Source organism: Brienomyrus brachyistius, chromosome 22 (genome assembly GCF_023856365.1).
Source record: "Brienomyrus brachyistius isolate T26 chromosome 22, BBRACH_0.4, whole genome shotgun sequence".
NCBI lineage: Eukaryota > Metazoa > Chordata > Actinopteri > Osteoglossiformes > Mormyridae > Brienomyrus > Brienomyrus brachyistius.
Genome location: NC_064554.1, coordinates 1467942 through 1495899, shown reverse-complemented (window position 1 = coordinate 1495899; position 27958 = coordinate 1467942). Strand labels below are relative to the sequence as shown.

The window sequence follows — 27958 nt, the reverse complement described above, 5'->3', positions numbered from 1 at the left end:
ATGTATGGGTATTTTCATATTTGTATTCTTATTTTAATTTCATGGTCAAGTATTGATATGTTTTTACATGTACTTACATTTGTTGTCTCCTGTTTTTGCATGTATGTTATTTAGTTGGGTGTTTCCAATTTGGGCTCTAGGTGGAGCCTTGGATTGTGGGTTCCTGTCGTTCAGTAAAACCTAAACAAAACCGGTGACTTTTTAAGCGTTGTTGTAACCCGTTATTTATGTCTACGCCTCTGCGAGACCAGGAGAAAACTTACCAGGAGTACACTACTTTGGAAAACAATTGAACGTCTGCTGAAGAAGTACGACATTTCCTCCCGCAACAGCAGGTAAGGAGATTTGTGTATAGCCGTACTTGTGTATTTCGTTTGTTCAAGTTCAAGATAATTCGAACAGAAGATGAAATTTGACAGCGGCTGTGAAAAAGAAGCTGTATATCATTCGTTTTTTTGAATTTTCAGTTTCAAAACCAAATCGGAAAAACAAAAAAGCGGCGTTTTTTTCTGTTTTAAAATCAAACCGAGAATACGGAAAAACAGAAAAAGACAAAACAGTGGAAAAATCAAACGTGGAAACTGTAAAACCACGTTTTCCGTGATATTTACACGAAATCTAGGGGATGTTGGACACTATAACTTACATAAGAAAAATAATACAGTTTGGTTAAAAGTCTTCTATTAATAGCCCTGAAAAGGATTACATCAGGTATTTAACGAGAACTGAACTCAATTTCACATAGGAAACACAGGGTTGTCAGACGCCGGACACACACACACACACACAGACAGACAGACCGACCGACCGACCGACCAACCTCTAATCATATCTTTATGGGGACATATCTTCATCCTTTCATTTCTGTGTGAGAAATGCTATTCGATGAAATTCTGTTATTGTCATGTGTACAAGTACGAATAGCGTGTACAGTGAAATGCTTGCTTGGGTGTGCGCCTGCAGACAGTGAACATAGACAACAAAACGGCTAGACAACAGGACGACAACTGAATGTGATGATGAAGTGAATGAAGTAAATAGATATGAAGTAATTAACCCTTTCATGCATGATGGTCACTACAGTGTACAGCTGTTCAACAGCCATTTTATTGGAAATGCAATGGTCTCAATGGTATAACTGCATAACAGCCACTACAGTAGACGCTGTAACCTACCCAACCTAAAATGGTATTACTGGGCGGCACAAATTAGAGCAGTAATGTTTTACTTTGAGAAGGATTACCCTCCAACCTGGATATCTATAGAGGCTCACTCTATTTCAATTCCTTTGAATTTATATCTATATTCAGCAGATGTTAAAAAATTGATTAAGTGTACAAAAAATCCATATACCAGAAATACTATATCAGTTTGGTTTGAGGCTCTTACTCATTTAGGTGAATTACCACAACTTTCATTCTTTTCACCAATCTTTGGTAATGAGAATTTCCTTCCTGGTAGAGCTGATCCAGGTTTTAAAATCTGGTCAACTCAAGGTATTAGTAAGATGTCGGATCTCTATAATGAAGGAAAATTCATGCCCTTTGAAGAAATTAGGACAAGGTTTGGAATTCCGCAAAAACACTTTTCCAAATATTTGCAGTTACGTAGTTTTATTCAATCAAGACAAGGCCAAAGCCGGGTTAAGCCTCCTCTTTCTATTTTGGAAAATATTACACTTAAATGTTTGAAAGGTAGGGGCCACATTTCCTTATTATATAAACAATTTGTGGCCAAATCTAAAGAATCATTTAAGGACAGACTTCATGCATGGCGATCTGACCTGCAGGTTACTATAACTGAGGAAGAATGGCAAACAGTATGTTTAAAAGCCCAAACTCAGACAATGAACGCTCATATGAGACTGCTTCAGTATAAATGGCTGAGTAGACAATATATCACTCCAGTTAAGTTACACCACTTCAACCCGAATATTCCTGATGAATGCTATAAATGTAAGCGAGAGAAGGGTACCTTATTTCACTGTATGTGGGAATGTACTAAAGTTAATGGTTTTTGGGTTAAAATATTGAACATTATAAGTAAAATCATTGGTAAAGTAATTCCTTTTGATCCCAAGCTGTGTATATTACATATTTGCCCTTTGGATCTTAAAATAACCAAACATGAAAGATTGTTATTGTTTGTTTGTTTGTTGGAAGCCAAATGTATAATTGCATGCTTTTGGAAAAAAGAAGAAAGTCCTGATGTATCTCAAAGGATAAAAGGGATGACCTCATGTCTTGCTTTAGAAAAGATTACCTACTCTTTGAGGAACAAACTGCATGTGTTTTGGTCCATCTGGAAGGTGTTCTGTGTTTTTTTGGAGAGTCTGGATAGTGACTCTTTTGTGGAACTGATGGACATTAAAATTATATAGACATGTATCTTATAGCTGTACAGTTTTTTTCCCTTCTATATTGTTTTGTTTTGTCCTTTATTATTTGGTTATATTGGAAAACTTGAATGTGATATCAATCTGTATGGCATTATTTGAAAATAAAAATTGTTGTTGAAAAAAAAAAGAAAAAGAAATGAATTATGAAAGTTTAGGCTACATAGTTCCTCATTGCTGGTTTTTCCAAAGGCCAGAACAGTATATATCTTAAAATATATGCAAATATCTGTTCAACAGAATTAAAACCAGATACATTTTCATACTTTTCACGTAATCAGATCTATTCATTAGTTTTTGATGACATATTGCCAAATGCATGCAGTTCACTAAAGTGGGCATGTAAATAACTTTTAGAAGAAATGTATGTTGAAAAAAAAAGTTAACAGGTGTTTTTTGCATCCCTTCAGAGAAATAAAACCACATAGGAAAAAAAATCCTGACTCAGATATTCATAATTCATGCATGAAAGGGTTAAATAAGACCAGAATCCCAGGAATTAATAGAGACAGTGGTAGAAATATATTGTGGGTAGCAGTGGAGGTGACACAAGGTTACTGATTGTTCATGAGTCTGATTGCAGTTGAGTCGAAACTGTTCCTGAACCTGGAGGTGCGTGTCCGAATGGACTTTAGTCGCTTCCCAGATGGGAGGAGGGTGAAAAGTGACAGTGCAGGGTGGCTGGGGTCTCGCCTGATACAGTTCACTTTCCTGAGACAGTGTGTAGTGTGGATGTCATGGATCGCTGGGAGCTGTGCGCCCATGATCTTCTGTGCTGAGTTCACCACACGCTGTTGTCCTGAACTGAGCAGCTGTTGTACCAGGATGTGATGCATCCTGTCAGGATGGGTTCCACAGTACACCTGTAGAGTCTGTGCAGGGTTGTGGAGGAAATCCTGGCTTTCCTCAGTCTCCTGAGGAAGTAGAGGCATTGTTGGGCTTTTGAGGTCATCAGTGAGGGTGACTCCGAGGAACCTAAAGCTGCTGACCTGCTCCACAGCCTCACCTCTGATGTAGATGGGGCTGTGCTCTGTTGCCTGGTTGCGGAAATCCACAATCATCTCCATAGTTTTGTTAATGCTGAGGGTGAGGCTGTTGTCCTGACACCATTCTGCCAGGAGTCTGACCTTCTCCCTGTAGGCCATCTCATCGTCCTCGCTGATCTGACCTATTATGGTGGTATTGTCAGCAAACTTGAGGATGGTGTTACAGCTGTACTTAGCTACCATTCATGGGTGAAGAGAGAGCAAAGCATGGGGCTAATGCTAATGCTAACTATGACAACCTTAACCCCTACCCAACCCTAACCTTAACCATAAGTAACCAAAGAAAATACAAGAGTTTTTGCATTTTTTTTATTGCAGTCATGGATTTTTAGAAAATTGAGGAAACTGGTCCCCATTAAGTAAAAATAAAAGGGTATTCATCACATTGCTCAAGGCCCTTAACCCTAATGTGTGTGTCTGCATGCGTGTGTGTGCGTGTGGCCCGGATATACCTTACCTTTTGGGGACAACGTGATGAATACCCATTTTCCATTTTATACCCATGATTTCCCTGCTGGTCTATGCTGGGTAGTAATGGTTTGGTGCTGGTGTAGTTGGTGGGCCATTTAAATGTTTCAGGTTTATTTAATAGGCTCATACTTGGACATTAATGATCTCTTTACTTTACTTTTTCCCCATAGGACATCAAGCCAGCTGATTTGGCACGTTTTTCAGTGTTACAGCAACTATACGAAGCTGAACTTGGTTAAACTGGATTTGACAGCAAACCTGCACAAGGGAATCTACATAGTATATAACTCTCTGTAAAATTAGAAATTAGTTTGTATGTTGAAGTCGTTTTTGCTTCAAACAAAGCCATTTTGAGTCAGTGAAACTGCGGCAAATATAAATGTACAGTTGTGTATATTATATATAGAATTTATATATTATATGCTATTTATGTACAAATGGCATGGGTCAGTCAAAAGGAAAGCAGAACTATAATTTAGAAAAATACAGGGCAACCAATGACCCTTCAGAATTGTCTGATGTGAACATGGTCAAGGTGGAGAAACGGAGATTGGACAAAGAAACTGAAATCTCGCATGGAATAACCACATGGACTATATGCCTGTCAGGATTAAATAGAAATTCATCTGACGTCAATCATAATAAAAGGTAAGTTAGAACATTTTTACCAGTAATTCCGTGGTCATCCTAAGCAGTTTATAATGGGGATAGTTTTTACTTCCTGCTGTTGCTTGAAATCCTGATGGTTCTGAATGTTCTTAGCAAGGTGATGATGTGAAATCATACTTGAATTTTGTACATTTGTCCCTCTTCCTGCTGCTTATCCTGATCAGGGTGGGAGGGGAGATGGGGAATGTCAGACAGCACAGGGCATGAGGCTGGGCTGTATGCTAGACTTGCTGCCACACTATCACTGGGTGCACAGTGTTACATACAGTAATATGCTCATAAATTGTTAGGTCCCTGATGGAGATAATAATGCTGCATTGTTTTGCTGTCTGAGAGAATGTTTTTTTACTTCATATTTATATATCTAATAATTTGTGAGTTTTATGTGTGCTGACTACAAGCATATAATCATTTTCATATTTTCATTTAAGGCAAAACATAGAGAAGAATGTGCAACTGATGGAAGAATTCTGCAAGCCAAGTAAGTCTAAGGAATCCAAGTCTCATATTGTAGCAAAATGATGATTGAACTGCTAAATAATTCATGTAATACAGAGCAGACATACACTGGGTATTGAGGCAGCTGAAATACAAATAAAGGACAGTTTTTCCCTCTCATGCAGGAGATCACCTTTCATATGCAGATTCACTGGCAAAACCTGTACACAGTACCCTTTTTAGGGCCGGGGGGTTAAGCACTGCTCTTTATTTGTATTTGAGCTGCCTATCAATACCCAGTGTATGTCTGCACTGTATCACTATTATTTTGCAGGTCAATATTATCAGTTTGCTGAATCTGCATTGGTATGATACTTTGCAAGTGGGTTCCTTAAAGTAAAGAGAATATTGGAAACTCAGTCTCATCTGTCGTTTGTACACTAATTTTTCTCCTCATTGCGCAGCGTCGAATGTGAAATTGGGGGGGATTTACCATGTACTGTTGCTCTACTCGTTTCATCCTAATCTCTAATGGATTAAACTAGACAGTAAATCACAGCTCATGCTTTTTCTCACCTGTTCTGGGTTTATATCTCCCTTCATTGACAATGCTTCTATTTACAGTCATAAACTACTCAAAGGAGCTTCCTGAGCTGGTGAAGAAATACAACGGGTCTGAAATCAAACTAAAGGAACCAAAAGACTATGCAGTCAGAATCACAGATCTGGATGGAACCGTCTACTGGGGAAGAGATGAGATGCTGGAGAGCTGGAGTGAGCTGTACCTTCCTGAGCCAACGGAGATGGTTGTCATTGGTGCCATTGATAACTTCCCGTCTTTGGCAGAGGGACTGCAGCTCATCGTGCTGGTAGACAGCCAGGGCAAAGTCTACTTCTATGAGAATGAGGTCCTGCATCTTATAGCTTGCAGCTTGAACGACTTCTTCAAGGAGGGTGCGACGTCTCCTCCTATTCAGAGCCATAAATATGGACAGTACATTGCACCAAAGGTGATGTATAATGATCATACAAAATTTAGTTTTTGAAAACCATCCATTTCATTAGTAGTCTTATCAGGCATGACTACTTTTTAAGTGAAATACTAGATATTAGAATTGCATTTGAAATATTTGTGCTTAATACTACACTGCCTATTAAACAAAAAAGGAGATGAAATTTACCAAAAAAACAATAGCCGAATAGAAATTTTTATCGATCAAATAATGTGTCAAATAAGGTGGTGTCACCGCGAACTGATTACAATATGATTACAGGAATTAAGATAATGAGTGTAAAAATTTACCAAGGATGCTGGATTTTCAGTGCTATATGGGTATTTACTTATGCCCACAATTTGATAAGCAGATTAGCAGTATGCCTACTGAGAGCAGTATTGTCATACCCAAAAATGAGTAATTTGCCTAAAATTGGCATATCCTTATTTTTATTAGACATGTTTATTAAACACTTTAAACTGCAAAAAGTACCACCACATCACTGACATCTTTTTAAGCTGTTTATCCACAATATCTCATCTTTCAAAAGATGTTGTGGCTGCTGAACTGTTTCTTTCTTCACTGCCGCTTCAGTGCTTACTGTTTTCATCCCATACTGAAACAGTCAAGGTGGCAGGCTCCACTAAACAAATTTAATAAACAAACATATGGACTATATTGCGATGTGATATCATACAGCCCTACTAGATATATTAATGAAATTATGTTTTTATTGGGAAAATATAGACATGTTTCTTTTTCCTTGCAGTCTAAAGAGGAGTATTTGAAACTGCTGGATGAGATTGCAAGGACTGAAAAAAATACAGAGAATTTCATACAGAACAAGGACAAGGATTTAACAGAATTGTTGGATTTCCTTGAATGTTTCTAAATCTTGAGGATCTACACATGCTGTTTCATAGGGCAGTGTTTTGCTGCAGAGTGTAAAGTCATATCCTGGGAAATTACGCATAACTAAAGAAAATGTAAATCTGAGAAGTTTATCTGTTTCCCTCTCATTCAAAGTGTATGGGCAGTGTGTGGCTCAGTGGGCTAAACCTGTGTGCATGTTATCACAAGGTTGTTGGTTCAAACCTCACTTCAGCACATCCCTGGGTCCTTCAGCAAGGCCCTTGACCCTCAGCTCTCCGGGTTCCCCATCAGGTGACTGCTCTTCACGGACAGCTTACTCTGCAAAGAACAAGTTGAGGGAGGCTTAAAAAAGAATTTCCCCACGGAGAATAATAAAGGGTCGATTATTATTAAAATATCATTTTAGAGGGATTTGTGGATACTTATAACTGCAGATCATGGTCATGGACACAAAGAGATGAAGACCTTCCCCAACCAGAAGCCTTGGATAAATAGGGAGGTCATGCTCGGAAGTATAAGCAACAAACTGAGGGTCAATTCGAGAACTCCATATGTGGCAAGGCATCAAGACCATCACAGATTACAGGAGAGTGAATACAACCTCAATGTAATGTCTCCCTTCCTGATGAGCTAGTGCTCATTTTGATTGGGACAATTCCCCAGACAACCAGCCCCTTAGACCTACCCCCTCTGCTATACAGTCTGCACCTAGCAAAGTGAATGCACTCTAGGCGGCTGGTCCTGCTGGCATACCCAGGCGTGTTCTTGGCAACTGTCCGAGGTCTTCAGCAACATCTTCTACCTGCCTCTGGCTCAGGCTGGCATCCCCACATGCCGTAAGTCCTCAGTTTGACCCAGTGCTTAAAGTATCCTCTCCAGTGAGACAGAACAACTACCGTCCTGTCTGAATCACCCCTATTATCACCCCTAAATTATTTAAATATTTATAATGTTAAAATATTAAAGTAAAAAGAGCTCTTGTATTGGAATCTGTATCAGTATCAGCAGTTCTGTATTGGAATTGGATCAACACTGAAAAAATGTAGATCGGTCTCACACCTCCGGGACCCGGGTTCAAGTGTCCGCCTGGGTTACATGTATGCGGAGTTTGCATGTTCTCCCCGTGTTGTCCTCCGGTTTCCCCCCATGGTCCGAAGACATGCTGAGGCTAATTGGTGTTGTTAAGTTGCCTGTTGAAGTGCATGTGTGAGTGTGCCCTGTGATGGGCTGGCCCCCCATCCTGGGTTGTTCCCAGCCTCGTGCCCATTGCTTCCGGGATAGGCTCCGGACCTCCCGCGACCCAGTAGGATAAGCGGCTTGGAAAATGGATGGATGGATGGATGGAAGTTGCCTGTTGAAGTGCATGTGTGAGTGTGCCCTGTGATGGGCTGGCCCCTCGTCCTGGGTTGTTCTGTGCCCATGGCTTACGGGATAGGCTCCAGACCCCCTGTGACCCAGAAGGATAAGCGGTTTGGAAAATGGATGGATGGATGGATGGATGTCTATACAAACTTATCAGTCTTTATGTCTATATACTCTCCCTTGTATTTACACCCACTGTCTATTGCATCTTACTCTATTAATTGCACTTTGTGGTTAAATGCTAAACTGTATTTTGTTGTACCTGTACAATGACAATAATGTTGAATCCAATTTAATTTGGTTAAAAAATAGCCTGAAACATAAACATCCTTTCTTAACATAGTTTTTGAGCATATAATGTTCGTAATATATATGAGATTCCAAGGTTGAGAAGGAGTCAGGAAGGTGTGGGTTAGGGTTAGATAGGTGGGTAAATGATTTATTTTTGTAGAACTGAGTTGCATTTTGCTTGATTTTTGTGAGTGTGAAAGAGAAACTGAAGGTGATATGGGGTTGCGTGCAGCGTGAGGTTGGTGTTCCCTCCAAGCCTTTGTCCTTGTGGACGAGGGCGTGTGCGTGAGTTAGTAGTAGGGGGAAAAACAGGATGCATCTGGCAGTTAGAAAGGAAATAAACACAGATTTGCGGTGGGAGGGTTAGGGTTGTTGTGATAACAGTGAACAGAGGTATGAGATAATGGGTGGGAAGAATCTTGCATGTGAAAGTTTGAGCTTATTAAAATGAAGCATTTAAAGTCATAGTGTCACAAGTACCATAGTATAAACAATGTGTAAGAGTAGATTACTTAATCAAATAGTGTTATGCGGATATATATATATATATATAGAGAGAGAGAGAGAGAGAGAGAGAGAACAAAGGCAAGGGGTCATGAGAAGGGATGAGGAAATTGTATGCAAGTCACATTGTACGATAATCAGTCCTTTTAAAGAACACCATGCAAAGGAGTGCTGAAAACGGTGAATTGTTTTTGTTTGTGGGTGCAAATCCCACTGATTTGCATTATCCTGCTATTAAACAGAATTTTACTTTACCAATTTTGAGTCACAGAATTTATTATTTTTCTCCCAGAGGTAAATTATAGGAGGGTTGTTCAGAGAGAATTTTTTCTTCCACAAGTAACCACGCATTGTAACAATTCATCATTTAACGACTTTTCCCTAATTTCAATCACTTGGGCTCAAGCTTCTTTATATTAAATTTGCACTGAATAAATTGTCCAAGTTACAAATGATTCTCCTTTTTAATGTATTTTTCATGTATGATGTTTCTAAACCATTTATATCTTGTCAAATTGAGCTATAATGTTCAAAACACTTAAAAAAAACAACATGGTTACCAATTGGGGGCAGCACAGTGTGCAGTGGTTGGTACTGTTGCCTCACACCTCTGGCACCTGGGTTCGGGTCTCCACCAGGGTTCCAAGTGTGGAGTTTACATGCTCTCCCTGTGTCATCGTGGGGTTTCCTCTGGGTACTACAGTTTCCCACTGCAGTCCAAAAACATGCTGAGGCTTATTGGGGTTACCAATTTGCCTGTAGGTGTGTGTGAGTGTGCCCTGTGATGGGTTGGCACCCATCCCTGGGCTGTTCCCTGGAGGTATAGTGAGCAGAACATTTGTCTTGTTACAGTGAAAAACAGGGCAAATTTTATTTTGTCATTATGGCAGCAATACGCTGCAGAAGAAAAAGAAAACCGACATCCTTCAATACGGTTTTTTGTGTTACCTTTTCACCATGAAGGGAACTGTAAGTCATTTTCAGTTCAAGTGAATAAATCGTATTATGTTGAGCGGGAGGAAGGAAGCGTAGTCAAGAGTTATTCACCAAAAAAGGCGTTTCATTTAACTTGAACAATATCTGGAAATAAACAGGATCTCAAGGGATCCAAATTGAATGAGCGGATGAAGGCAGTTAAAGGGCAACATTGCGAAAATGACCTTAATGACTGGAATAACAAACACAGGATGGGAAGCACTTACAGTTAGTCTCAATGGCTAAGATACATTATTCGGTACTGAAGTGACTTTATCAAAACTCTTGTCACAGTTGCCATAACATCTAAGCTGTAAACCATTTCTCATTGCTTTCATACAAAATAGCTAATATATATATAACTGAAGCAGATATTTTGCAAAGCCTAGCTAAGCTCAAAATAAATAAATCACATGATGGCATCTTACCTATAGTGTTGAAAGAGATGAGGGATATTATTTGTCGACCCCTAACTTTACTGTTTCAAAAATCCTTATCTGAAGGTGTGGTACCTTCTGATTGGAAGCACGCCTTCATAACGCCCATTTTCAAAAAAGGGGATAGAAGTAATTTGTCTAACTATAGGCCAATCAGTCTAACTTGTATAACTGGTAAAGTTATGGAGGCTATAATCAAAGAGGAAATGGTAGATTACCTGGACTCCAATAACATTTTGCGGGATAGCCAGCATGGATTTAGGAGAGGTAGATCCTGTTTAACAAATCTGTTGGAGTTTTTTGAGGAAGCTACTCAGGAAGTTGATGATAAGAAGGCCTATGATGTCATCTACTTAGATTTCCAAAAGGCTTTTGATGTTGTCCCCCACAAGAGGCTCCTACCTAAACTCAAAGCAACAGGTATTTTAGGTACTGTAGCAACCTGGATTGATAACTGGTTAACAGATAGGAAACAGCGAGTAGTTATAAGAGGCACAATGTCACAGTGGGCCTGCGTTCATAGTGGGGTACCGCAGGGTTCGATTATAGGACCACTATTGTTCCTAATTTACATAAATGATATGGATACCAATATATACAGTAAACTGGTGAAATTTGCAGATGACACCAAGGTGGGTGGTGTAGCAGATACTGAATTAGCGGCTCAGCAGCTACAGCGGGATCTTGATTTAATTAGTGACTGGGCCGATACCTGGCAGATGAAATTTAACGTCGATAAATGTAAGGTACTCCATCTAGGGAGCAGAAATATAAAGTACAGGTATTTCATGGGTGTCACTGAAATAAAGGTAGCTGATCATGAGAAAGACCTTGGTGTGTATCTTGATGCTTCCATGTCCCATTCTCGCCAGTGTGGGGAAGCAATAAAAAAGGCCAATAGGATGCTGGGGTATATCTCCAGGTATGTGGAGTTTAAGTCAAGGGAGGTAATGCTAAGATTATACAATTCCTTGGTGAGACCTCACCTAGAATATTGTGTGCAGGTTTGGTCACCATATCTTAAAAAGGACATTGTGGCCTTAGAAAAGGTGCAGCGTAGAGCCACAAAAATGATTCCTGGTCTTAGAGGAATGTCATACGAGGAAAGGTTACTTGAGCTAAATCTGTTCAGTCTCAAGCAAAGGAGACTGAGGGGGGACATGATCCAGGTATATAAGATTCTAACAGGTTTGGATGCTGTTCAACCAAATAGTTACTTCAGCATTAGTTTAAATATACGAACTCGTGGCCATAGGTGGAAATTAGCGGGAGAACATTTCAAGCTGGATTTAAGGAAGCACTTCTTTACACAGCGCGTAGTCAGAGTATGGAATAGTCTTCCTGATAATGTAGTGCAAGCTGAATCCTTGGGTTCCTTTAAATCAGAGCTAGATAAGATTTTATCGACTCTGAGCTATTAGTTTAGTTCTCCCCAAGCGAGCTTGATGGGCCGAATGGCCTCCTCTCGTTTATATAGTTCTTATGTTCTCATGTTCTTAAAATGCATTCAGTGACTGTATGTTTCAAAATTCATGCATTCCTTTCTTAGTTAAAATTCACCAGCATCAAAACTTTATGCATTTAGAGGCCATTTTGCACATGCTTACATACTGTTATCAAAACTGTTAAAAATACGTTCAAAACTGAATGACTACAGTTTGCTATATTACTATCAACATTGTGCGTATCTGTGTGTGTGTGTATATATATATATATATATATATATATATATATATATATATATATATATATATATATATATATATGCCCTGCGATGGGCTGACCCCCCATCCTGGGTTGTTCCCTGCCTCGTGCCCATTGCTTCCGGGATAGGCTCCGGACCTCTCGCGACCCAGTAGGATAAGCGGTTTGGAAAATGGATGGATGGATGGTTTTTGAAAAATGAATTTTTACAGATGATCCTTTACTGATGATCTATTTTATATTTAATGTAACGCTGTCTGTTGTTAACGTCCTGTAGCCCATTTGCTTGGGTGTAATACAGTGTTAATTGTTTTGGTGGGTGAACTGCATTTGCAGAAGAGTGTTGGTTCTTTAGACGGTGCAAAGAGTTTTGAGAAAGTGACTTCAGTTTTGTAGAAAGTATTGTAGCAATTGAAAAAAAACTTCATAACATACACCGTGAAAACTGTAAAATGTGGTGTGTGCTGTGTGTTTAGTTGCTAACTGTAGCCTGTCTGTGCTCCTCCCTAACTTTGTGCACTCTGCCACATTTCACATTCTTCGTTACAAAAATAGAGGCCCAGAAGATCCTTCATCCAAGTTTCACCCTGATCTTAGATCAACCGTCGCAGAACCCCAGTGAATACAGCAGCAGTACAGAAGGAACAGATGTTGATGCGCCTCAGTCGCTGGAAAGAGAGATGAGCTCACCACGGCTCGCCAATCCGAGCTCAAATACAGAATTGGGGTGCGTTTCCTAACACCATAGTTACTACGTAATTTAGCAGCTTGCATGGTTTGAACTATGTAAGTGCGTTGCAGGTGTTTCCCAAAACCATAGTCGTTAAACTGTGTAATTTGATCTACGGTAGTTCGAACTAATGTGCTTCAATCTACTGTGATACGACGGTTTTGGGAAACAGTTGTAGTTCGGATGTTGGTTAGTTTCTATGGAAGATTATAAGCACAAAAATTCAAATGGCAATTCATTTTGCAATTGTCAATTCAATATTCAACCAGAGCATGCATTTGTCATTTCAATATTTAATCTGTGCATGTAATTTGAAAATATATTTTGCAATCGGCAATTCAATGTGCAAAGTGCCTATGAAATCCTTAAATAATTTCATAATATTTTGAATAACAAATAGAATAACAAATCACTGAATTGCATTTCGTTTTGCCATGGGCTTTTTGCCTCTTTATTCAAATGGCAATGGCGTCCCCGGGAATTGCATTGCATGTTGGGGAGAAAACTCAATTTGCAATTCCCAACTGTCAGACCGCTCATCAAGGTGGACCTTCATTAACGACGTCACTTCCTTGTTTAGGGCCTCGCTACCATTCAACGGATTTGTTCGTTTAGTTAGAATGAGTAAACCCCCTTTATCTTCTTTATTATTATTTTTTTATTATTTATTATTATTTTTATTATTTGTAATAATTATAACTAGTTGCACTTTTCCTTATTTGATTGTGACATGCTGATTATATCATTGCAATAACATGCTTTTGATTTCGATGTAAAACCACAGGAGGTGTGATATATTGTTATGTAGACTTTTATAAGTAACTGTTTGTTTGAGTTTGTAATTGTTTTGCTCTAAATAAAGTTCTTTAAAACGTAAAAAAAAAAAGTTAGAATGAGTAATGGCGGCAGAAGAGCTTGCAGTAAATATTTCTGCCTTAGCAGATGACATGGAAATTAATCGGGTATCAGCAGTAGATGCGTTTGATAGGTTGTTTGTGTTGTCACAGAGGGTAGAGGAACTTACAATCTTAACTGGACTTGATACGAGAAGGGTGCAAACTAATGTAGCTCAGGCGTTACATCGAGTCACGCAGTTGGTTACCCTCTGTGACAACACAAACAACCTATCAAACGCATCTACTGCTGATACCCGATTAATTTCCATGTCATCTGCTAAGGCAGAAATATTTACTGCAAGCTCTTCTGCCGCCATTACTCATTCTAACTAAACGAACAAATCCGTTGAATGGTAGCGAGGCCCTAAACAAGGAAGTGACGTCGTTAATGAAGGTCCACCTTGATGAGCGGTCTGACAGTTGGGAATTGCAAATTGAGTTTTCTCCCCAACATGCAATGCAATTCCCGGGGACGCCATTTCCATTTGAATAAAGAGGCAAAAAGCCCATGGCAAAACGAAATGCAATTCAGTGATTTGTTATTCTATTTGTTATTCAAAATATTTTTAAATGAATTACGGATTTCATAAGCACTTTGCACATTGAAATGCCGATTGCAGAATGTATTTTCAAATTACATGCACAGATTAAATATTGAAATGACAAATGCATGCTCTGATTGAATATTGAATTGACAATTGCCAAATGAATTTCCATTTGAATAAAGAGGCAAAAAGCCCATGGCAAAACGAAATGCAATTCAGTGAATTGTCATTCTATTTTTTATTCAAAACATTATGAAATTATTTAAGGATTTCATAGGCACTTTGCACATTGAATTGCCGATTGCAAAATATATTTTCAAATTACATGCACAGATCAAATATTGAAATGACAAATGCATGCTCTGGTTGAATATTGAATTGACAATTGCAAAATGAATTGCCATTTGAATTTTTGTGCTTATAATCTTCCATAAGTTTGAACTACGATGAATCTTTAATGCTAACTTCCGTCTTTGTTTGGGAAACGCACCCCTAATCGCATCTCAGTACAACCCGAAACCGCCATGTTTGAGATGCGTGAAGCTCTTCCCAGACAAGCAACTTTCACCAAAGTCCATCTCCTGACACCCTCCTATTTGGGAGCATGGAAACTGAGCAAAATGTGAGCAAGCTGCTAAGCGCTGAGATCTGGCTTAATATGAGAGTACAACTGCCTATAGAATTCAATGAATAGGTGTCAAAGAAGCTCCCTATTTGTTCTCATCTACACCCCACGAGATGTTGGGTTTGAACTCCAGGACAATCTTCAGTTTTACAGCTTGCTGCATGTTGAGGACAACACTGCACCTGGTACAACAGCAAACAAAAAAATGACAGCGCTATGTAACACAAAGACAACAAAAAGAAAATAAACGCATGTATTGTGGGAGCCAAAAACACGACAGTGCCATATCACTGCAATTTATGGAATATATGTTTTTAAATCATTTCAAAAGTTTGGCTAACACAATGATCACATACATATATAGTTTTGGGTATAAAATTGTTACAGTGGGAAACAATTAATTTTCACCAACGAGACCGAAGCAACTGAAAATTGTGCCAAATGATGGCAATTGTACAAACTATTTGCATATACGTACAAAAATGTTAATTAATTTGTGTGGAAAATGATGTTCTCGTGCAGAAGTGACATTATGGTGTGGGGATTACACCTGTTTTACAAATGTTAATTTTCATTTGAGAAATGTTCCAAATCAATCAAGAAAAACTGTAATTTTGAAAATTGTATTTACATAAAAACACACAAGAAGCATTTTTGTCTATTACATTTTCAAGTCTACTATAAAATGATTTTTTTTCTACAAAAAGAAGTTAAAAATCACAACGGAGATTCTGCAGCTAACGCTACTTGGACCCCAGTTAAATCCTTTACATGAAACCTTAAACCAGAAAAACCAACGCATTGGAATTATTCTACTTTGCGACGCGGAGTGGCCGTACTATACAGTCCGTAGTAACACGGATGTTTCGCCCCGTTTCATATTTCCACTTACAGTACAGGCGGAATCGTCTGAGGAAAAGGGAACGCGACAATTAAGAAATCCTTTAAGGTAATATAGACCTATATATTTTAAAAATACATGCAGCAGTGTGCAATAGTTTTAGGCAGTTAAAGAAAATTATGTTTAAATGATCTTCATGCTTTTGTAAAACTTCTAAGATGTGTGTCAAAGTGTGTTAGTTTAACCATTTCAAAACCTAAAACTCACCCTAATATTTGTAGCAAAAATTATATATATCGGTGTATTTCTTAATTCGACCACTATCACACCATGTTTGGCCAATCAATACCCCATCGGTTCATGTAAGAATTTTCGTTAATTAATTAATTGAGATGGTGGTAAAAAATGAACAAATACACGGAATGACTGAGGTGCCCGTCAGGAGTGGTTTGGGGACCGGAGCGGTGTTCATCAAGCCATTCCACAAAATTTCAGTAGCTTTTTTGAGAACAGGAGAAATCTTTGTTTTATTACAACATTACAATTCAATACAAGACATTACAGTGCATGGCGATCACAGCGAACTATTCATATGGTTGGCACCAGCCCACACCGCTGCGCTGTCCTACGGTCACTTCAGTGCTACAATTCATTCAATGTCCAGAAAAATAGGTATAATCATTTTCTTTGACTGCCTAAAAAATCTTTTGTATTATAAATTGTCTGAGCAAAACCACAGAATAGGAATATATTTACATGGGAATAAACCAAAGTGGTTTATGCGTATACGGTAATTCCCTTGATCACATTCCATATATTACGGCAAACTATTACACCCCAAACTCATATTCGACGATTCTTTTAATCGTATCAACGTAACCATTTATCTGGCGTTTTGCCTCGACCAGACCGATTATTTGTGAATTGTTTGTACAGTAATATATGGGTTATTCTCCATTTGGAGTAGGAAACAACGCCACATAGGCTGCAGGGTTTTTAAAACACACTTAAAATATTAGTCACAGCTGCGGATGTCAATTCACACAGTGTGTTTTAATAATATATTTACCTCATGATTTGTTTGATTTTTCTGTTTTTCCTTTCTCAGGTCACCTTGCCCCCATAGGTCAGTCATTAAAAAATATTTCATTTTACTCAGAATGCCACTGCACCATATCCATGACACCAGTAACTAATGCTAATTTCATGAATGATTAGAACAATTAAAAAGCTAATTAATATGGGGATTAGATCTTTGTTAATATTTTCTCAGTTAATATTGCCCTTTTTTATCAAATAAAATAAAAACCATTTGTGTTATAGTATAGTTAAGTTTTTTTTATTAAATATTTAATTATTAATAGTATCTTATTATATCTTGTATCTTATAATTGTCATTAAAGACAGACACAGATACTGACAATGATAATAGAAAAAAAATATGATCAACTTAATGTCTTATAATGTGATAACACCAGTGAAAAGTTTTGCAAACCACATTAAAGTATATTAAAATATATTTGGAAGTAAGTTGGGGTGGCATGGTGGTGCAGTGGTTAACACTGTTGCCTCACACCTCTGGGATCTGGGTTCGAGTCTTGCCTGGGTTACATGTGTGGAGTTTGCATGTTCTCCCCATGTCGTCATGGGGTTTCCTCCAGGTACTCTGGTTTCCCCCCACAGTCCAAAAACATGCTGAGGCTAATTGGAGTTGCTAAACTGCCCATAGGTGTGAATGGTGTGTGAGTGTGCCCTGTGATGGGCTGGCCCCCCATTCTGAGTTGTTCCCTGCCTCGTGCCCATTGCTTCCAGGATAGGCTCCAGACCCCCCACGACCCAGTAGGATAAGCGGTTTGGAAAATGGATGGATGGATGGATTTTGAATGCATAACATTTTGAATGTATAGGACATGTTAACAGACAGGCAAAGGTGGTTTGATTTTGGAATTATGATCTTTAAAAATGCACCCACTCTGAACGCACATCTCCAGGCTTGAGGGTTCGAATCGAGAGAGAGTTTTGTAGGCCCTAATTAGCCTAATTCGTGTCTCTTAATTGCCTACTATGTGTATGTGCCCTGTGATAGACTAGCATCCCATTCAGGCTGTGCCCCAGCCCTGCACAACTTATCTAGGTTAATACGAGTAAGTAGATGGTACTTAATATATGGAATATGCTGTAATACACACAATGTTACTAGTTTTATATAAAATTCATAACCATGGAGATTTTTGTACCTCACAGAAAAGTGTACATTAACAAAATCTGACCCTGTGTCATCAAAAATGTTCTGCACAGCCTGTTTTATAATTTGAGTATTAAAATAAGTAGTTATTGTAATAAAGTACTACATAATAGTTGTAGATTGCTGTTTGACATGCTGGCTTGAAACATTTGCCTTGTGTTCTCAACCTCAGACTTCATAATGGCTGTCTGAGACCTCGGCCTATCATATAATGTGACCTTTTTTCAGTTTTCAGGGAATGAAACCATTAGTACCGAATGACATGAAGATAAGACAGAACCTGCTGAATAGCAGCAAAGTGTTTATCAAAGAATCTCTGAAATTCATTAAATCAGTGATGACAAAGACAAATCTCAGCCAAGAGAGGGGAAGACGCTACATTAAAGAGGTGAGTCACCTCCTGAAACTGTCATTTTAACAATTTACCACAGAACCCTGTGATTGCTAAAATGATTTTTTAATACTTCAACCTTCATCTTAAACTAAAGCTGTTCAATAATTTAGTTGTATATTTGATTTGCACATGCTTCTATTAAATGTGATAATACTGATTTTGTGCTTTAACTGAATTATACCACTGAATCTAAACTTAAGCAAATGATTCTTATGAAATAATTCAGTTTCTTACCTAGTGAGTGAGTGAGGATTGAATCATGTAGATGGATTAAAGTTGTAGATGGAGAAAGCTGTCTACTCCAAGACAGATGTAATGGTCGTCTTTTGCTTTCCTGCCAGATTCTACACAGCATCTTCTTCATCGGCTATATTAACAAACCACCCATTAATCCAAGAGATATTCTAGAAACAGACCTTCACTCAAAACTGTTTGAGAAGTTTCCAGATGTGTTCCAATTGTATGAAACCCAGTTGCCCCGTAGACCTCCTTTCTCAGTACTGTTGGAAGTGGTAAGAGATCCAGAATAATCTCTGACTTACTCCTATACAGTCTTTAACATGTTAACAGTTCTTAAGGATATAATAAACTGAACATGCATTTTTTGTTAGCATGATCTGCTTTAAGGAACAAAAGTGTAATTATATTTTATTATGAAAAATAACTTTTAATTTCATACCAACTCAAATTGCTTTTTAGGTTTTGTTCTCTATATATGTAAAGGAATAACATATGATTAAACTGCATATTAAGAGTGCTCACTGGCCACATTTAGTATGTGGTTGTATTATACTGTTAATGGTCAGGGAAGCGCATTTGTAATTGAAAGACTGCAGATTCGAATCCCCAACCAGTAAGGCACCACTGAGGTATCCTGAGCAAGGTACCACCCTCAAGCACTGCTCCCCGGGCGCTGAATTAGCTGCCCCCTGCTATGTCACCTTGTCACATATGGGTTAAATGCAGAGGACACATTTAATTGTTGTGTGTCAACAATGACAATTGATCTCTAAATTCTAATATCTCAATCAAAACCAGTGAAATGTATTTTCTTTACTTTGGAAAGGGATAATAATAATTAAAATAATAACAACAACAACAATAACAATAATGATAATAATCTATTGGTAAGTGAGAAATGTATCACATCCAGAAAAGCATGTTTTATAAAACCCTCTAATATCTTCCCGAGGTTGTTGAAACAACGGGGGACCGAAGTGTTACTGCCATTCTGGAAGTGCTGCAGAAACTAAATGATGACATGATCATTCGCAGAAGTGAGGGTAATTTCTGTGGAAATGACTTTTGTTTTGGGGCGACTGTCGTGAGCTGCTCCTATTTTCAGAGGGGTGGTCAGAAAACCCAGAACTACTTTGGCGCTTCCGTGAGCTGCAAAGGGAGGAAGGCAACGAGAATTTTCATTTGTCTGGCCTGCATTGAGACATGGAATGACAACGTGACCCATGCTGTGTGTTTGGCTGCCGAGCATCATAGGTCAATCAGGCTGCCAGATGCAGTGTACTCTATGGCTTATCAAGTGTGCCGTGTAAGGGAGGGAGAGAATTACAGTCACATGTACACACCACTGCTGCCATGTTCATTGTGCCAAAACATATTTCAAAATGTTACATTTTCACCACCAGCCACAGCAGGCCAAGATAAGGCATCCTGGAATTATGGCAATTGTGCTGAATGTGAGGCTATCAGTAATCTTCTAAATGGAGAGATCACTGTTAATGAGGAAGCACAGCAGCTGAATGCCAGATTAATGCCTAGTCTAAGGACATTGCGTGGACACCGAAAACAAAGACTGAGAGACCATCTGAACGAACACAATTTCAATGTAATCCCAGTGACCACATTTTATAATCCATAATAGCACAACTGTGATACACTGTAACTCCCTAATCTCGTATCAAGTCACTGATGGTTTTCAAATAATTATCTTACTGCATTTTGATTTCAAGTGCTTTTTTTTTTCTTTTCTATAAACCAACTACATACAAAAAAAGTCAAGTAATAAAATGCAGTTACTTTCTTAATGGGAGACAAACATCAGGACCAGTGATGTACACCTTCCAGCATGTGCAAATTGTAAACTCAAATTTCAACTTATGTATATTCAAACAAAGCAAGTTTAATACTGCTTTAGGTGTTTTAATCAGGTTCAATGATGTTTCTGTGTTTGACGCTAAGGAGTTTCATCCCTGGTGATCTTTCTGTGGGAAAAATATCAAAAGGACAGTGTTTGTCAGATTGTCCCATAAAGCATTAGCCTTGCATGCAAAAATGGATTTTTCCCATTGAACAATAAACCAAAGGAACTCTGGTCCAACTGGGGTTTTAATGAGAAACATCATGGTTCGGTTGTCTGATATTAATGTGGTCCAAGTAGCCAGTGACAAATTGAACCTTGTTGCCATAGATACAGTATGACATAATCAATACAGTCCTTACTTAAGCTATTAGTGAAATCCAGTTTTATGCCCTTTATTAGAAACCACAGCTGCTTTTCCTATTAGCACTTATTAAGAATAAGGTACCTTAAATGGCCTGTAACACCTGTTCCCTGTCCAAGCATCCACACTCTGCCTCACCTGAATATAAGATTTTTCCTTGACTTTTGTCTAATTGAACTTGGCTTGTGTTTTGACTCTGCCATTTGTATTACGTTTGTATTACACTCACCTCGTAGACTGTGGGCCGTGCCGAGGTATATATCATATTTCGCAAATGCTTGTTTATCACTCTAATTTTTTTATGACTTTCTCAATCAATTTGTTCTCAATGATGTCATGTCTTTGTTTTCTATTTCTGCTTTGATTAGTGCTTTTTAAAAATATACGTTTCAAAGAGCCCAATTCTGTCTATGCAGTTTTAATAAACTGAACTATTTATTCAGTTAATGTTTGCCATGGGTCCTAATTTAAAGTATCCCACAGTATTGGTGAGGGGGGGGGGTCACTGAGCAAAAACATGGACCAGCTGTGGGTCTCCGAGGACTGGATTGGGAAATAGTAGGTCATGTGAAACAACAGATCTGGGAGACTGCACAATGTATACAACTGGAACTGCTGCACCAAGAGATGTGTGGATACGAGCCTGCCGGTGCAGGCTGATGTCAGTGTATGTGTATAAGCAAAAAGCCACATGAATTCCGATCTGAGCGTTCACATTTCATATGTGGTACTAAATCGCATACGTATCCGATTCGTGGCCATGCGACCTGAATGTGAATGCTCAGATCGGAATTCATGTGGCTTTTTGCTTATACACATGTGCTGACATCATCAGCCTGCACTGGGAAAAATAAAAATGACATTTATGAACAATCTGCATAAATAGTGGAACTATGTGAATCAAACAGGAGGAATGAGATCCTGCACCGTATCCAAAGAAAAGAACTTACAGGCTGCACCAGGTCTAAATGGAAGAAATCACTTAATGTATCAGATCCAGGATAAATCATGAAGCTAAATCTCATCTACAATTGGTGCGATTTAGAATTACATGTGAATCAAGGATTCTGTCCAAAATATATTATTTTATTTAAACCTGATAACAGCAGTATATATGTCACGGGACGTGCTGAACGGGAGATCGCTCAGGCAGCGCGAGCGATCAGGAACGAGCAGGCAGGCAGAAAACGGGGCAAACTGGGGTTTATTAAGGAACACGGAACACGAACATTCACTAACATCAGTAACATCAATGACAGACAGGGGAGACAAGCAAGACCAGGTCTTAAATAGGACAGGACTGAGCAACATAATCAGACGGGGCTGGATACAATCAGGGAAGCACACGTGGGTAAGCAGTGGGCGTGGCACACATGAGGAGCAGACGAGCAGGTCATGACAGAACTCCCCCCCAAAGGTGCGCTTCACCGGGCGCGCCAGGGAGGAGGCGACAGACGGGACACGGGAACTGGGACCTGGAACCAAAAAAACAGAACCATCAACGAAGGACCGGGAACAAGACGGAGACGCAGAACAAGGCAAGGGACAAGACGCAAGACAGGACATGACAAAGGGCAGGGAATGCCGAGAGACAGACTAGAAAGGGCGGAACAGAGGGAACAGGTGGGACAAAAGGAGCGGGAGTGACGGGAGGGAACGTCGGGAAACCAGGAGCGGAGCGGGGCAGAACAAATGGACCAGGAACAGAGGACAGCGGGACAGAGGCGGGAGGAGGAACAAACACAGGCGGGACCGGGGCAGGAAAGATGGGAGCGCAGGAGGGGGAATTAAGGGGAGCCCGAGGGAGCCCCAGCAGGCGACGGGAGGAAGCCGGAGGGGCTGCAGGCGGCCGGAGCCGGAGGGGACCTCGGAGGGGCAGAGGAGGCAGGGCGAGGGACCAGCGGAGGGGCCAGGGAGGAAGCAGGAGGGGACCCTGGCGAGGGCAAGGCGAGGGGGGGAGCCGCCGCAGGCGGCGACGTCTTCCGCCGCGCACGAGCGGGTGGACCTGCAAGCGACGGAGGAGCCGTCGTCGGGGAGCCCACAGGCGACCGACCAGGCACCGGAGAGGGGAGTGAGGCAGGGCGACGAGGCAGCAGAGGGGGTCCCGCAGGCGACAGCCGACCCGGAGGGCCAGGAACCGCGGGCGCCAACCGAGCCCTAGCGCAGGCGAGGGAGGGCGAGCCAGGGGGCAGGGCGGGCGGGACCCCAGCCCTGCGTCTGTGTCCCCTCCCTTTACGGGACACAGACATTACGACCTTCGGTCGGGGTCGAGTCCGCCGGAGTGAGGGCGTAGGAGTCACAGGGGGCATAGTCACACAGGCAGGTCGTGGAGGGGGCGCCGGTCCAGGAGCTGCAGGCAGGAGCAGCTGCGCTGGGGGCAGCGGAGGCGGCTGCACGGGCTCTGGGGTCACGTGCATTGTCGGCTGCACGTGCGTGGGGACCGCAGGTTCTGGCGGCAGCACGTGCTCGCAAGCCGCAGGTGGAGGAAGCTGCGCAGACGTAGCAGACAGCGGAGATGGCTGCTCCGGCTGCGCAGGTTGCAGAGGCGGGAGCTGCGCTGACAGCGCAGGCGGAACTGGCAAGTCCTGGGAGGGGGAGACGGGCGCGGTCCTTATCGGGACCCGGGGTACTCGAGGGATCGAGTCCCTTACAGCCCTAAAATCTCCCCAATTACTCAGTCGTTCGGGCCAGTAATTGTACCGGTCCAGGGGCGGTAGCTGCTCCGGGGGGATAGGTTCCAGCTCAGGGAACGTGAAGGGCTCATCCTCCTCGTCGTCGCTGGGAGCCCAGAGCCTCGCTAGGGAGTAGGGTCCCAGACCGAGTGGTTCCAGGTCTGGACCCAGGACGAGCTCCTCCTCCTCTCCCTCCAGAGGGAGCCAGGGGCTGGTGAGGGAGCAGGTGCCCAGACTGAGTGGCTCCTCCAGGTGCTTCCTTCTCCTCTGCTTCCTCCTTTTCTTGGTCCGGTCTGTCATTCTGTCATGGGACGTGCCGAACGGGAGATCGCTCAGGCAGCGCGAGCGATCAGGAACGAGCAGGCAGGCAGAAAACGGGGAAACTGGGGTTTATTAAGGAACACAAACATTATCTAACATCAATGACAGACAGGGGAGACAAGCAAGACCAGGACTTAAATAGGACAGGACTGAGCAACATAATCAGACGGGGCTGGATACAATCAGGGAAGCACACGTGGGTAAGCAGGGGGCGTGGCACACATGAGGAGTCGACGAGCAGGTCATGACAGAATATATATTTTATATACAAAATACAACATCTGGTGGTCAGACCTAAACGACTTCATATGAGTCTTATCTACAACTCCTGCTTAAAATATGACCTCAGTCAGACTTATACCTTGCTTACTGACCATGGGTATTTATTAAAGCCAAGCACAGTATCTTCCCACAGTACAACAGTAATATCCCTCTTTAGGTGCCAGGCCAGAACATATTATAACAACATAATTTGCATTAAACATTGCAGATGAAACTCATCTGGTGCCATTTAGGTCTGACCATCTGATGTTCTATTTTGTCTCAGGGAAAAAATGAAAATACCATTTATGGTACCAATAGTTATCAGATGAGGCCCCTGTTTATATAATAGTACTACACAAGGAGCATGAGGTTAAGCACCTTGCTGAAGGGTCCTGCAGCAGGATCCTTCCAGGGATTTGAACTAACAACCTTCTGGTTAGACACACTTGGTGGCCCCTCCCTCACTACCCTAATGTGTGAGGTGTGTCTTTTTCTCTGAGGAATATCTCCGCTTGTCCCCAGGTGTTTTTTACAGAAAGTGCTGAAGAGGAAGGGGGTGCTGGAACATGCTGGAGCTCCTTTATGGCCAGGAACTTGTCTGGTAACCCTGGCTCCTTCTCAGGAGCCTCACGACCCCCTTACAAAAACGAAAAGCAGTCTGTCCAAGCTAATGAGACCAGTGAGGGTCTTGTAGATAGACTGGAGTTTAGGTTCTTAATGACTAAAAGTAACAATATTACTTTCGGCAGGCTGGGGGTCCTGTTCCATTACTGCCTGCTTTGCAAGTCGTCAAACTATTTCTGCTGTTCTGTGTAAAAAAATGTAAATGACGCCCCCTGCTGGACACCGTAATACCTCCCAAGGTATCTGAATGGTGCAGCGTTTAATAAATGTCACAGAGCATGGAAATGATTTTTGCTAATTCTTCTTTTTTTTTCTACCACCACCACCACCCGGAGGACAACTCAACAAAATGGATTTTTCCCATTGAACAATAAACCAAAGGAACTCTGGCTGGACGTCCTGTTTGTGGTTATTTAGACCATCCAGTTGGGAGGACGGTGGCCCTAATACTCATCTTAATGGGAAACATCACTCCAACTGGGGTTTTAATGAGAAACATCATGGTTCAGCTGTCTGATATTAATGTGGTCCAAATAGCCAGTGACAAATTGAACCTTGTTGCCATAGATACAGTATGACATAATCAATACAGTCCTTACTTAAGCTATTAGTGAAATCCAGTTTTATGCCCTTTGTTAGAAACCACAGCTGCTTTTCCTATTAGCACTTATTAAGAATAATGTACCTTAAATGGCCTGTAACACCTGTTCCCTGTCCAAGCATCCACACTGCCTCACCTGAATATAAGATTTTTCCTTGACTTTATTTCCTTTGACTAACAACTTTATATTTAATTACAACTTCATACATATTCTCAAAAGTATTTACATTCACATTTATATTAATTATATAAACTTGTGAAGAAGACCCCCGACATACTTACAGGAAGATAGGGAGGGGCTCATATATAACATACAGAAACTGAAATACATCCATCCATTATCCTCCGCTTATCCGAGGTTGACTCGCAGGAAATTTCCCAGACTTCCCTCTCCCCGGCCACTTCATCCAGCTCCTCCGGGGGAATCCTGAGGCGTTCCCAGGCCAGCCGAGAGACATAGTCCCTTCAGCGTGTTCTGGGTCTACCCTGGGGCCTCCTTCCAGTGGGACATGCCTGGAACACCTCACCAGGGAGGTGTCCAGGAGGCATCCTAATCAGATGCCCGAGCCACCCCATCTGGCTCCTCTCAATGCAGAGGAGCAGCGGCACTACTCTGAGTCCCTTCCGAATAACTGAGCTCCTCACCTTATCTCTAAGGGAGAGCCCAGCCACCCTGAAGAGGAAACTCATTTCCGCTGCTTGTACTCACGATGTCGTTCTTTTGGTCACTACCCACAGCTCGTGACCATAGGTGAGGGTAGGAACGTAGATCGACTGGTAAATCGAGAGCTTTGCATTTTGGCTCATCATGACAGACTGATGCAGATACTTACAGGTAAACTCCTCCACTTGGGGGAGGACCCCCCTCCTCAACCCAGAGAGAGCATTCTACTCTTTTCTGGCCGAGGACCATGGTCTTGGATTTGGAGCTGTTGATTCTCATCCCAGCTGCTTCACACTCACCTCTGAACTGTCCTAGTGAGAGCCGAAGGTCACAGCCAATCATGAAGCCAACAGAACCACATCATCTGCAAAAAGAGACCTAATCCTGAGGTCACCAAACCGGACACCCTCCATGCCCCAGCTGCGGCTAGAAATTCTGTCTATAAAAGCTATGAACAGAATCGGTGACAAAGGGCAGCCCTGACGGAGTCCAACCCTCACGGGAAATGAGTCTGACTTATTGCCGCCCATGCGGACCAAGCTCTGACACTGGTCCGAACAGCTCTTATAAGGAAGCCCGGCACCCCATACTCCCAGACCACTCCCCACAAGACTCCCCAAGGGACATGGTTGAATGCCTTCTCCAAGTCCACAAAACACCTGTAGACTGGTTGGGCAAACTCCCATGAACCCTCCAAAACCCTGCTGAGAGTATACAGCTGGTCCACTGTTCCATGGCCAGGGCGAAAACCACACTGATCCTCCTGAATCCGAGCTTCGACAATCCGACGGACCCTCTTCTCCAGCACCCCCGAATAGACCTTACCAGGGAGTCTGGGGAGTGTATTCCCCTTTTAGTTGGAACACAACCTCCAGTCCCCCTTCTTAAAGAGAGGTACCACCACCCCGGTCTGCCAATCCAGAGGTACCGCCCCTGATATCCACGCGATGCTGCAGATGCGTGTCAACCAGGACAGCCCCACAGCATCCAGAGTCTTAAGGAACTCCGGGCTGATCTCATCCACCCTCAGGGCCCAGCCACCGAGGAGCTTTTTATCTACCTCAGTGACCTCCCTCCCTGTCGGTGGGACTTAAAATGTCCCGAGCTGAGGTCAGCAGCCCCCCATCCCCACCATAAACATGTTGATGTTGCACCACTTTCCTGCCCTGAGATACTGGATGGTGGACCAGAATCTCCTCGAAGCTGTCCAGAAGTCATTTTCCGTGACCTTGCCAAACTCCTCCCATATCTGAGTTTTTGCCTCAGAGACCGTTGAAGCCATGTTCCGCTTGGCCCGCCGGTACTCATCAGCTTCCTCTGGAGTCCCACAGTCCTTCTTCAGCTTGACAGCATCCTTCACTGCCGGTGTCCACCAGTGGGTTTGGGGATTGCTGCCGCGACAGGCACCGACCACCTTACGGCCACATCTCCGGTCAGCTGCTTCCACAATGGAGGCACGGAACAAGGCCCAATCAGACTCAATATCCCTCGCCTCCCCCGGGACATGGGAAAAGCTCTGCCGGAGGTGGGAGTTGAAGCTCCTCCTGACAGGGAATTCCGCCAGATGTTCCAAGCAGATCCTCACTATACGCTTGGGCCTGCCAGGCCTGGCCGGCTTCCTCCCCCACCAGTGGAGCCAACCCACCACCAGGTAGTAATCAGTTGACAGCTCCCCCCCTCTCTTCACCCGAGTGTCCAAGACATGTGGCCACAAGTTTGACGACACGACTACAAAGTCGATCATCGAACTGCGGCCTAGGGTGTCCTGGTGCCAAGTGCACATATGGACACCCTTATGCTTGAACATGGTGTTCATTATGGATAATCTATGACGAGCACAGAAGTCCAATAACAAAACGCAGCTCGGATTCAGATCGGGGGGGCCGTTCCTCCCAATCACGCACGGCCTTCCAGGTC

At 41.9% G+C, this 27958-nt stretch overlaps 3 protein-coding genes and 1 long non-coding RNA gene across 8 annotated transcripts in view; 3 read left to right on the top strand and 1 right to left on the bottom strand.

The window, feature by feature from the left end:
• LOC125717851 (transmembrane channel-like protein 6) overlaps nt 1–27958 on the top strand; it is a 46743-nt gene that overhangs the window by 16767 nt on the left and 2018 nt on the right. The gene's annotated exons all lie outside the window — the stretch shown is intronic.
• LOC125717888 (uncharacterized) overlaps nt 1–27958 on the bottom strand; it is a 35225-nt gene that overhangs the window by 5300 nt on the left and 1967 nt on the right. The window lies entirely within an intron of this gene.
• On the top strand, nt 135–7013 carry LOC125717868 (uncharacterized). The gene is made up of 5 exons (XM_048991221.1): nt 135–335; nt 4083–4560; nt 5013–5062; nt 5644–6029; nt 6784–7013. Exons 2-5 carry the CDS (start codon nt 4355–4357, stop codon nt 6904–6906), a joined length of 765 nt encoding a protein of 254 aa, XP_048847178.1. The 5' UTR covers nt 135–335; nt 4083–4354; the 3' UTR covers nt 6907–7013.
• Nucleotides 14727–21342, top strand: LOC125717864 (uncharacterized). Of its 5 annotated transcripts, XM_048991213.1 has the most exons (6): nt 14727–15905; nt 16906–16923; nt 17610–17727; nt 18271–18430; nt 18778–18948; nt 19629–21342. In XM_048991213.1, exons 3-6 carry the CDS (start codon nt 17708–17710, stop codon nt 20310–20312), a joined length of 1035 nt encoding a protein of 344 aa, XP_048847170.1. In that variant the 5' UTR covers nt 14727–15905; nt 16906–16923; nt 17610–17707; the 3' UTR covers nt 20313–21342. The 5 variants fall into 5 exon arrangements, with proteins under 5 accessions (XP_048847170.1, XP_048847172.1, XP_048847173.1 ...); XM_048991215.1 differs by lacking the exon at nt 16906–16923; XM_048991216.1 differs by lacking the exon at nt 17610–17727 and having other exon boundaries at nt 14729–15905.